Source organism: Thalia democratica, chromosome 3, assembly GCF_965202585.1.
Source record: "Thalia democratica chromosome 3, ktThaDemo2.hap1.1, whole genome shotgun sequence".
Lineage (NCBI taxonomy): Eukaryota > Metazoa > Chordata > Thaliacea > Salpida > Salpidae > Thalia > Thalia democratica.
Window position 1 is genome coordinate 14174908 of NC_139167.1, and position 12273 is coordinate 14187180.

The window sequence follows — 12273 nt, forward strand, 5'->3', positions numbered from 1 at the left end:
ACTGTAACTTACTGACGATCACATGAAATTTTACATTTCAATGTGTGAAACAGCTGTTTAAATTATAGTTTTTTATATAATTAGATAAAAATATATATATGTATATATTTATAATATAAAAAAACAACTAATTTTCAAATCGTTTACTTAGTTTCGATGCTTTATGCATCATCATATATGTATATATATACAAAGTTTTAGTTGGGTAATCAGTTTAAATGGTGTACTTACAAAATATATGTTCAGACATCACCTCGTATTTAAAAAACAATTTAGTCGAGTTTACTTAAAGTTTACTTAAAAAAAAAACATAATGTTAGTAGATATCAATATAATTTTTTATAATTGTAAAAAAAATTAGTAACAGGGAGCATCTTTGGTTAAAATATAATCATTACATACTAACTAAAACATATTTATATCCCTTTGTTACAAATATGAATTATATAAACTTACTGTGTTGTAAGTTTTTGTGTGATATTTAAATATACCAAAGTCATATACCACTTTGATAAGTGGCTAAAATAGAAATACATTTTGCTTATCATCATGACAAGTTTATAGTTAATATATGTATGTGTTTTTAAAAATCTTATTTGCGGGTATAAATGCACTACGGATATTTTCAAACTAGATCAGTGCTTCTTAAACTTTTTCTAGTGGCGGAACCCTTTTCCAAATTTCAACTTTTCCGCGGAACCCCTAATTTAATTTTACATAAACGTTTAAAAAAATATTTCCTGCAAAATACAAAAGAATTTCAGTAAAAACGAATTTTTTAGCGAAACTTTATTATTGTTAAAAATCATACCAATCGTAATAGTTTTAAGTCGAGTCAAACTCAAAGTGCGCCAGAGGCAATAGGTATTTTATTCTATATTAATTCTATAATAAATAAACAAAAACAAGCATGATTAATCGCAACGTCGTAAAAATCTCTCTTTGCATAATAAAAACAAAATGAAAGCTACAAACAATAAATAAATGAACATGAACCTAACCGAATTAACAGATTACTGTAATAAACGGGTAAGATGCCTAACAAAAAAAAACATTTAGTGCAAAACTTGAACTTGTATCTTAGCAATAAGCATGTCAATGCGCGGCTGGATTTTGGATAGACTGAGACGGAGGCAGGCAGATAAGGTTGGAGTCAGCATACAGTTCCTTTGCTTCGTTTTAATGTTTGTTACATGCGAAAAGCCGGACTCGCAAAGATAAGTGGTGGTGAATGGTAAAAAAAAATTTTCTGCCCCCTTTGCTTGGACGGGGTACTCTAAAATTGCACATATCCAAAAATCTAAAAGCTTTTTCCCTTTGAAACTGAATTTTAAATTGCTATCTTCAGAAAGTTGCACCAATTCGTTTTCTGTAGAAAGATTCACTTCTTCTTAAGCAATATCACAATAAAATAGTTCAAAATCTACAAAATTATGATGCGATTATCTTCAGGAAAATAATATTGAAATTTTATAGACAAACTATCAAGGTAATTGTACATTTTGTCAGAGAAGTTAAATTTTATGCGATTTTCATGGGCCTCATTAAACCGGTGAAACATCGCAAAATTACCATTGCTTACCCTTTTTTCCAAAAGTTAATTTTCTTTTCAAACGCCTCAATCTTGTCTGTCGTGACAACAATGGAATTTTGCTTCCCTTGCATGCTTAAGTTCAAAGCGTTTAATTCTTCGAAAGTACCGGTGAGATAAGCTAGCCTTACCAAAAAAACATCATCTTTAAAGAACTTCAACAATTCTGTACCTTCACTTTTAAGAAAGATGAACACCTGCTTCTTTAACTTAACGAGACGAACCAGTGTCCGCCCCTTCGCCAGCCAGCGAACTTCGTTGTGATAAAATTTGCAAAAATTTGCGCAACCAGGACACCTAATAATAATGAATACCCATTAAAAGTTCTACGGCTAGATACACACTAAGCAGATCAATGAATGCTATAATTATATATGTATTCCATTTAATGTGTTCCATTTCGCTTGAAGTTTTATGATTTATGTTTTTTCTTCTTTCAAATTTATTTTTTAAATTTTGAAAGGCTTCGTGGAACCCTAGGGTTCCGTGGAACCCCATTTCAGAATCACTGAACTAGATGATTTGTAAATTTAGGGTTTGTAAATTGTTAAGATCATCATAAACCGAGACGAATTATGATAAAAACTTCATAGTTTAAAGCACAAATACATCTCAAAGCTGTAACACCACATTAAAATTAAGGAATATCACAGAAATACTGTTAAAATATTTTTTAAACAAACAGAAAAAACATGCAAAACTATTTAACAATATAAAAATATGATCCATTTCATTCATTAATTTCATTCATTAAGGAAGCAAATAGCTCCATTTAAAAAGTAAACTTTACAGATAGTTATTGTTTATATACACTCAAATAAATAAATGGGATCTTTGTTTAAATAAAATTTGATGTTTATTGTTCTTATAAACAAACTTAACTTTTGAAAACATAAATAACTCGAGTACATTGATGGCTTACTTGTATTTTTCTTTTATTAACTGTAATATGATTTTAATTATATTTTATACTGCATTTTAAATATAATTTTCTTAATTGTAAGTAAAATGCAAACTAATATTTTCAATTATTTTACGTTCTAATTACTTTTCTAGTCTTCAATGTTTTCTGTTTTTAACATTTATAATTTTTTTACTCTGTTAGTTTTTTTTTTTTTTTATTTCGTAATGTAAACAGCTGATAAATTAACACGAAAAATACTAAGTTTGATAAAAATTAAAATGATTTTACCATTAGAAATTTTTGTTTTAAGGTTAAGCTAATACACATGTAGCTTTAAAAATTCAACTTGTATATTAACTGTAGATTAATTTATAACGAAATACAATTTATTCATAAAATGTAGAAGTTTTTTTGTGATTTACAATAGATGAGGTCATCATTATTATAAGATGAGCAATTAAAACTACTTACTATAAACTGCAGTTACCGAAATTATTTTTATCGGTTTTTTGTAGAAATATATTTGAATAAAGTTTCATTATTAACTATAATCTCTAGTTTTTTTTATAGTGAAAATTTTGTTTAAAAGTACAATCTTAAAACTCTTGAAGTGTTATTTAAACTTAATAAAACGTAACGAATAATCTAGTCAAAGTATGCAGTTTATTTTCTTTTTATACATTTAAAAGAATTTTAAGTAATAGATGAATTAGTTTAATATTCTAAAGATTTTATTTTCTGGTTTGTAACTTATGAATTTTAAAAACTTGTTTTGAATTTATAAATAAGTTAAAAGTTATAACTTTGTTATTTAGTTACTGAAAAGATATGTAATAAGTATATTAAAGTAATAAACACTAGATTAATAAAGTAAGAAAAGTCAAAACAATTATTATTTTCAAAATATCAGTGTTAATAGAGTAAACGTCAGTTATTTGTTTATTCTAATATTATTTAATTTACTTTTGATATTTATTTTACAAGTTTATGAATATTATTGATCTTATTTTATTAGTATTATTTTATTATGTTTCCTTTAATCGTTACAGACTATTCAATTATACCGAAAATTAGCATAAAACTGTTTTGTTATTTTTTTAATTTTTGGTAAAATGAAGCTTTAAACCAGGGTTTCTTAAAAATTTTTTTAAGATTCCTTCTTGAAAGAAATCCAAAAAGCAATTGATTCTTGTATTTACATTTCTCAAAAATCCACTATAATACATGAAAATATAGACATACGTTATCAAAACAAAAACATTTTATTTATTTAAAAATAATTTTTTATATTTGGTTTACTAATTCAAATAAGTAACAGTTTAAGAAAACCGATTGTAATTAACCATTAGTTACAAAATCAAATTAAAATAAAAAACATTAAGTAAATTAATAGGAAGATTCTATTTAAAGGACAACAAGTTTTAAGTAAAAGAAAAGTTAGTTAAATTATTTTGAAAATTATGAATAAGCCGACGTTTTTCTCTGCACTAACTTTATTGTTTTATTAGTAAAACATTTAACAAATCAAATATATATACAAACATTATACAAACAAAACAAATGTTTATAAAAGTATATTAATTATATCTAAGACAGTGAGATTAAATTGTTTTAACTTTAATATATCTTATACTGAAAACTAATAGTTTGCTATCTGAACTTAATAGTCGACATTCATCTTTGACACCGGTAAAATATTGGTAATTAAATGTATGATTTTGTTTAAAAATACGTTTTTATACATTATATTTAATTATCAAATTAAAATAAATTAAGTTTATAAATTGTAAAATTTTTAATATCAAAACATTTTAAGTCCTTAGTTTGACAGTCTAGAAATATAGCCAAACAATACGTGTTAATTTCTGTTTAACTTAATTTATACATCTAAAAATAGCCTATTTTCAATTATTTTTAATTAAACTAAACTATTCTAATCATTTATCAAAACTGTAAAATCTCGAACAATAGTGACATAATTTCTAAAAATACAATAAAAAGCTTAATTCTAAACATTTGATATTGTGATATTATAATACAAAGTCTATTTTCATTATGGAAACATTTTTAAGCTGATTCCAACTCAGCTACTACAATCCATTACAAATCTACATGTTTATTACACACTTTGGCTTACATTTCTTTTCTAGAACAATTTTTAGTTGCTAACTATATGGCATAGTATAAATATGTAAACTTTCAAACTACATTTGTTTATTCAACTACCATATCTAATGTTTCTTAAATAAATTAACACAGTTTAAAGGAGTTTTGTAAAAATAAGCACTGCTAGGATAAGTTAAGTTAGTTGAATTAAGAAAACTGCTGTACAAATTGTTTTTATTATTATATATTTCAGCCAACTTACTTCGTTTAGATTTGTATTATAAACCATTAGCTTGTTATTTCTAATATTGACTTCGATAATATGGTCATTGTTTTTTCATTATAACAACAATTAAATAAATTTATTTATTTTTCTGTTTTTTTACGTGTTTTATTTATTAATACTTTTTTTTTGACTGTAACTGTTACCCTTGACATATAATTTTTAATTTATCGTTTGCTTCATTTATTTTTTCTCTCGTACAAAACTGTCATATTTGCAAAATTAATCAAAGTTTTAATTAACTTAGAACATTTTTTTTTTGCTTAAGTATATCTAAGATCGTTATTTTTACTTTTTTAGAATTTTCGGTTTGGTTTTTCAATTGCATATTTTTATCACCTTAAAAAAATGACTTTGGTATCATTATTAATTTTTGTTAAAAACTGGGATAATTTTTTTATTTGTTTAAAATTGTTACGTCCCTTAATTAGATTAGTAAATATGTATTAAACATTATTTTCATAGTTTTATTAAGTTAGTTTTTTAATGCAAGGAAAGCTACAATACAATATAAAGTAGTCAATACAGCACGATATTAAAATACGTTGTCTTAGTTATCATTAAATTAGATATATAATGTCCAGCTGTATTGTATATGTTGATCTCATGCTACAAAAAAATTGCAAAAAAAAAACCTTATACGTTATTTCTAAATTCATATTAGTATTTTTATACTTTTACAATGTACATCGCATACATTAAACTGTTTTAAAGATTATTTTGAACTAGCTAAAAACTTAGAAACGAAATTTAAGCCCAGGTATGTACGATATATATGATAATGTAATTACGATGTGTAGTTGTAATTACAAAAGTTTACAATTTTGTTTAATGTTTTGTTATCTAATTTTGTAATCTGATAGTAAACTTAACTTCTTTGAGCTTCTTAACCGTAAACAGTTTAATTATATTATTTACATCTAACGAGGTAGAACAACAACATCATCTTTTAAGCTTGCTTTTGCCAAGCTAATTCTACAAGAATTTTAGGGATTTGCGGTATTTGTTCTTGTAAATTTAAAGGCTGATAAAATTTTACCAAATGAGTATCAAAAAATAACTAGATTATTTAAGTAAACTCGGTTTTTTCAATTATGTAACTAAATAAATAACAAATAGTTTTCACATATTCTGAATGTTATAAGTTTTGAATTACGTGTTAAACCTTTAAAATATGTAATATTACGAATAAATATAGTATAGTTAAAGAAGTAAGCAATAATCAGAAAAAAATATTACTTAATTATCAAATTTATGTTACAGGTTTGCACCAAAACGATAACTGTCTTAAGTTTTTAAATAGTTGAGATAAAGTTGAAAAAAAACCTACTTTAAATAATTTATTCTGGGTAAGCTTCAAGATTTTATCTTCAACGTATTACAGCATTTAAGTTAATATCGGCTTGAAAACTTTTTTATCTGAATATCCTGTTTAACATAAGTGTTTCCAACTCTATATACTTAAAAGTAAGCATCTTTATAGGGATTTAATAGTTAAGTTTATGATATTGGAATATATTAGTAGTTGAGCTTTATTCATTTTATTGAGAATTTTAAACTTTTGTTCCTTTTTTATTAAACTGACATGTATTTCGTTAATATAGATTTTAAACACAGTAATTTTTTACGTGATTTTTAAAAATTTTTTCGATATGTGTCTTTCTGGTCAAGTAGCCTAGTTTTTGATGCCTAATTCAATCATATCAGTAATAAACTTACAATAATAATACATATTTTAAACTGTTGCATTGTAGATTTTTTGAAAACTTTAATTTTTAAAAAGATATTTTGTCCTAATTTAAAACGTGTAATAAAGGAAAAATAGTGTTTTTGTATTTGTTTTAATCTGTATTGTGTTTAAAATAAATATTTTTTAATTTTTTTAACATGACAAATCTGAACTAAACATGCAAGTACTTTATCAGTCAAAACTTTTAACAATATTAGAAATTTAAATAATTTTGAAATATTTTAATTTTTTAAGTTAGTATGATTATAAATCATATAAATAGCTTACTTTGAATAAATACTTACTATTTAAAGATTAAAGGAAGCAAAATTTCGAATAAAAAATTAGCTAGGTTTATTTAAACTTTTTTTTGTTTTTTAAGTCTTTTCTAACATTTTTTAGCACTTTATTGAGAATTTATATGAATATATACTTAATGTTTTAGTTTTAAATTGTGGCTTTAAATTAATTACGTCACAATAATATTAATAAAATCTTTTATATTTTTGTGTTTTTGAATAAACGAGTAACAAAATTGTAAAATTAAAAAACCTTTTTTACTATAAAAACTTGGTTTGTAACTTTTTTATATTTATAAGTAATCGTACATATCGATAGCTAGTTATAAAACTATGTCTTAAATAAACTGAAACCTTTTTTAGTAGAACAGTTTACTTTATACTTAAATTTTTTAAGACTTTTTCTTTATATGGTAGTTAATTGTTGTTACAATTTATACTATATAGAAAGATGTTTTTATTTCTATTTATCTCACAAATATACCAAAAGAAACTTGATATCTTTAAACAAACAGTTTATAAATTTTAAGAAAAAATTGAATCTTAAGACTAACTAGTACTTTTACGACTAATGTGTTAAAATTATAATGTAAATAAAATATGCTGTGATATCATAGTTTTTCAGTACAGTGGAAAAAAAAGGTTTTCTCCTACAATAAATTAATTGTCAGTATGTGAAATAAAATATTAAAAATGAAATAAAAATGCGAGTTATAGTAGCTTAGTTAATATCAACTTGAATAGCTAATTTTAATTTTTATCTTAACAAGTATGACTTTTATTGTTTACTTCTAATTAATTAATATGGCTTCAGCTGTTACAATCATTCTGAACACTGGACTACTAGAATTTTTTCTTGCATACTACACTATCAAAATTATAATTTTTTATTAAAAAACATAGTTTTTAAATACTTAAAATATTTAAACTTTAAAAAACGGGTAAAAAGTGTTTTAGTTTAAGTAAGAATAAACTAAATATATTTAAAATAAAAACCAAGCTTCATCTGAAAAAGTTTTTTTAATTAAATATCTGTGACAGTGCACCACTGGCTTAGCTTAATGACTAATTTAGATAAAAAAAAAAGAGTTTATTTTTTCTAAATAAACTTTGAGGTTTCTTTTTAAGTTTATTACATCAGCTGATTTATATCAGCTTTAAAATTATTTGAAAAATCTAAGCTGTAGAATAAAATTAGATCAAATTATTTATGCTTTATGTTTAGACTCGTAATTGTAGGTTTTATTTTTTACGTCTTTAATTAGCGAAAATTTTGTAAATTACACTTTTTCTTTAGTTTTTTGGCAACTATTTACTTTAGTTTTTGTTATTAAACTACTAAATTCTTAGTCAATACATGTTTTTAAGCTGATACAGTTTTACCTTTTTTATTAAATAATATCCTTCCAATTTCATGTTCTAGACCAGGGTTTCCCAAAGTGGGCCAAGTGGCCCCCTTGGGGGCCATTTGAGCAAGTCAGGGGGCCATAAGCCGTAAAGGGGCCAAAGGGGGGCCATGACTAGAAAAGGGGCCATAAGGGAGCCTTTTCAATTTTTGGCCGTCTTTGAAAATTACGTAAATTTTTGCAACAGCAATTTTAGAATTTTAGTTTTTGGCCCTGAGTTTAGATTTAAAATCCACTTTGTGTAAGTTTATTCTAGAAATAGCTTTAGTGCTTAGGTCAGATAACTCAATGTAAAGTTCAATCTTTTGCCAATTTTATTTACAGTATATGTTTACTCTACAGTTTCAACCAATTAAATTATGAAACTTACAGTCTAAAGATGTTGCTTAAAACAAAGTTAAACATCAGCTGCTCAGTTTTTAAGTAATTTAAAACAGTTCAGTTTTATAAGGTAATGTGAGTTATTAGATTATTACCTTATCTTATATAGAGAGATAGTTATTTGTGTATCAAAACTGCAACTCCTACTTGATTCAACATGCCAACCAGGCAATCTCATCAAATGTATTTCAAGTATGTTTTAATATATTTATACTCATGTTTTAGCAAACAATATTTTATTAAAACTAGTTGTATTTAAAGTTATTTTAAATTTACAATATGATGAATCAGCAAAAAAAAATTTGTTTTTTATGTTATTTTTCATTTTATTTATTAAAGCTTTATTCTTTGATTAATTTCTAATATGTATGGGTAAAGTGGGATAGGGATAAGGGTAAAAAAACAATAAAGCTTTAAAAAAGTGTATTGATTCTGTAAATATGCATATCAGACTGACCTTTAAGTATACTATTCATTAAATTTTAAATTGTAAGTTCTTAGAATTTTTAATAACTAATATAAAACATAACTTTTCAAAATTCAATAATGTAAACAACTTTTTTTTTAAATGTAGATTCATATAGATTTTTTTTTAATGGTTGACCCTATAAGTTATAAGATTGTAACTTTCTAGCATATTGCTAGTAAAACTATTATATTTTCATAAATAAATGTTGTGTACGTTGGTTTAACTTTTATTTTAAACCAAACCACATTTAAAAAACAATTTTTAGTTACCTTAAAAATTAAGTAGTAGGGTACCATTCTTAACTACCACTCTTATTAAATATTTTCAATAAACTCTGACTATTCTTTTTTTGGTTAGTATGAACCATTTATTATTCTTACACATGTTGCCTTGAGCTTATTTTTTGTACAATTTAAACTTAAGATAATTAAGACTTAAAAAAAAAGTCAAAAGTTGTTTACAAAATTAATGGTGTGAAGTTCATAACCAAAATGTTTTTCTCCACACTAATCCATTGACCTTAGTTGTAAGTGTTCACATTTTTCTTTCTTACTAATCTTCATCTATTTTTTAAATCTTTACAATAAACTTTGTATATACTTGTTAGTAATGTTAAAAGTGCTAATAACCTACTTTATCTATTACCAGTTATAAATGAGATTTTTTCAAATTGTTTAAAGTATATATAAAATAATATAATAAAAAAAAACTTAATAATATTTGAAAAGGTTTAAATTTTTTATCACTGAAACCTTGTAAAAAATATAAGAGTTTATTTTCACCTTTTTTTTATTTAATTAATCTCTTTACTTTACAGTAAATTTGAGCAATATTTTAAAGTTTAGTCAAATAAGTATATACATTTTTTTTTAAACAAGTCATATGGTAAAATTGAATGTTTTTTAATTACTTCTCAGTTTACTTTACATTACACTTAACATTTTACATACAGGGTTGCTAAATACTTGGTACACTCAGAATAAATCAGGATATTTTTAAACTTTTGAAAATCTAACAATGACTCAGGACAGCTTAGGATAACTCAGGGTTTTTTCTAACTCAGACTGACTTAGGATAAGTTTAAATAGAATAATAGACTGAACTATTATTTTGAATTATTGAAAAAGATTTAAGATGCCATTCTCAAATTATAATATTTTTTGGCAAAGTAAAGTTGCTCTTGTAAACTTATAAATTACCCATGGATTGCTCTTTTTATTCTTCATACAAAATTGTTTAAAACTTTTCAAGATATGGCTAAAATAAATTTTAAATTATAGTATTTTTTGAAAATAGTTAAAAAAAAAGAACCAGACCAAAATAACAAGTATGTTCAAAATAAGTGTACACAAAACATTGATGACGGTGTATTAACTTTATATTACCTGTCTTTAATAATTGCAAAACAAGGGTTACCTCACACCATTGGGGAAAAAGCATTTATTCCAGCCATAAGAACAGTACTTGAAAAAGTTCTACATATCAAAAACATCAGCAATGTTCTACGCATAATCCCATTGAGTAACAACACAGTTAAACGACGCATTGATGAAATGGGAGAATGTGTAGAAAAAAAACTAATTACATTGATGTGTACCAACTTATTTTCCATACAAGTTGACGAGTCTACTTTGTCTGGAAATAAGTGTCTACTTCTTTTATGTGTACGAATGGTAGTTGGTGACAAAACCTATGAAGAATTAGCTATATCTCAGCTAATGGAAACCCACAGCACAGGCCAACTTGTTTTTAAAAAGATCAAAAACTATTTTGAATCTAATAAAATACCTTTAGAAAACATCATAGGTATTGCAACAGATGGTACTCCCTCCATGGTTGGTAGGCATGTTGGATTAATCACGTTTTTTAAAAAGGTTAATCCTAATTTATTTACAATTCATTGTGTATTCCATAGGCAACATTTAGTTGCTAAAAAATTAAGTAATCATCTACACACCTCATTAAATTTAGTTATTAAAGCTGTGAACAAAATTAAAAGACATGGTTTGCAAACTCGTTTGTTTAAAGAGCTTTGCAATGTCAATGAGGAGGAGTTTGAAAGCTTAATCATACACACTGAAGTCCGATGGTTATCAAAAGGAAACTGCTTGGAAAGGTTCTTAGCAGTTTTTGATACAGTAATTGAATTTTTTTCTACAAAAAACAGTGAGATATTAATTAAACTGCAAGAAAGAAAAATTGACATAGCATACTTGTCTGACCTCTAAGGAAAATTTAATGTTCTAAACAAACTCCTACAAGGAAAGAATTTAAATATCATAAAAGTCAAGGCTAGTCTAACCAGCTTTACAAACAAACTGGAACTGTTTGAAAAAAACTTTAAAAAAGATCAATTCTGCCAGTTTTCAAGCTTAGAAAACTTAAAACATCAGCTAAGTAAAGATGAGGTAGAAATTTATACATCCCACTTAAAAGAGCTAAAACTTGATATAGTTCACAGATTTAAAGATATATTTCAATTAAATGTTCCAAATTGGATAGTAAGCCCCTTTGAAGCAAGTCTTGATGAAGTAAAAGTTGAATTACAAGAAAAGTTCATCGAACTAGTTGCTGGTCCTGAGCTTAAAGTAAAGTTTTTGCGATTTGGGTATGAAAGTTTTTGGTTGCAAGAAAAAGTTAGACAAGAATATCCAGATATTTAGGAGGAAATAAGTCTTTTATTCATTGCATTTCCTTCTAGCTGTGTAGTTAAAAAAGCTTTTAGCTCAGTTATAAATGTCTTAAATAAAAGATCAAACTTAGACATATCCAAAGGAGGAGACTTGAGGTTGTATCTAACTGAATTAAAACCTAACATAGAGAAGTTAGCCAGTAGTCATCAATCTCATCCTTCACATTGAATGGTAGGAGCAGACCAAACTTACTGTAAGTTTTTTTTAATACAAGAATTAGTAAATGTTTTTATTCGAAATAGATGTTTCTAGTGTACATTTATAAAAAAGTTTATACGTCAATATTTTTGTCAGTTTTTTAGTAAGAACTTTTCATATAAAAATTAAAATTATTGTACTTTTTTATTTAAAGCATACTTTTCCGAAACTTTTCAAAATTATTATTACAACAAAAAAAAATGATTAAAAACTT

General features: G+C 24.9%; 1 protein-coding gene across 1 annotated transcript; it reads left to right on the plus strand.

Moving 5' to 3' along the window:
* Nucleotides 1-10721: 10721 nt before the first annotated feature.
* Nucleotides 10722-11831, plus strand: LOC145832094 (SCAN domain-containing protein 3-like). Its single transcript, XM_082939453.1, has 3 exons — nucleotides 10722-11029; nucleotides 11168-11306; nucleotides 11562-11831. Exons 1-3 carry the CDS (start codon nucleotides 10722-10724, stop codon nucleotides 11829-11831), a joined length of 717 nt encoding a protein of 238 aa, XP_082795579.1.
* Nucleotides 11832-12273: the final 442 nt, after the last annotated feature.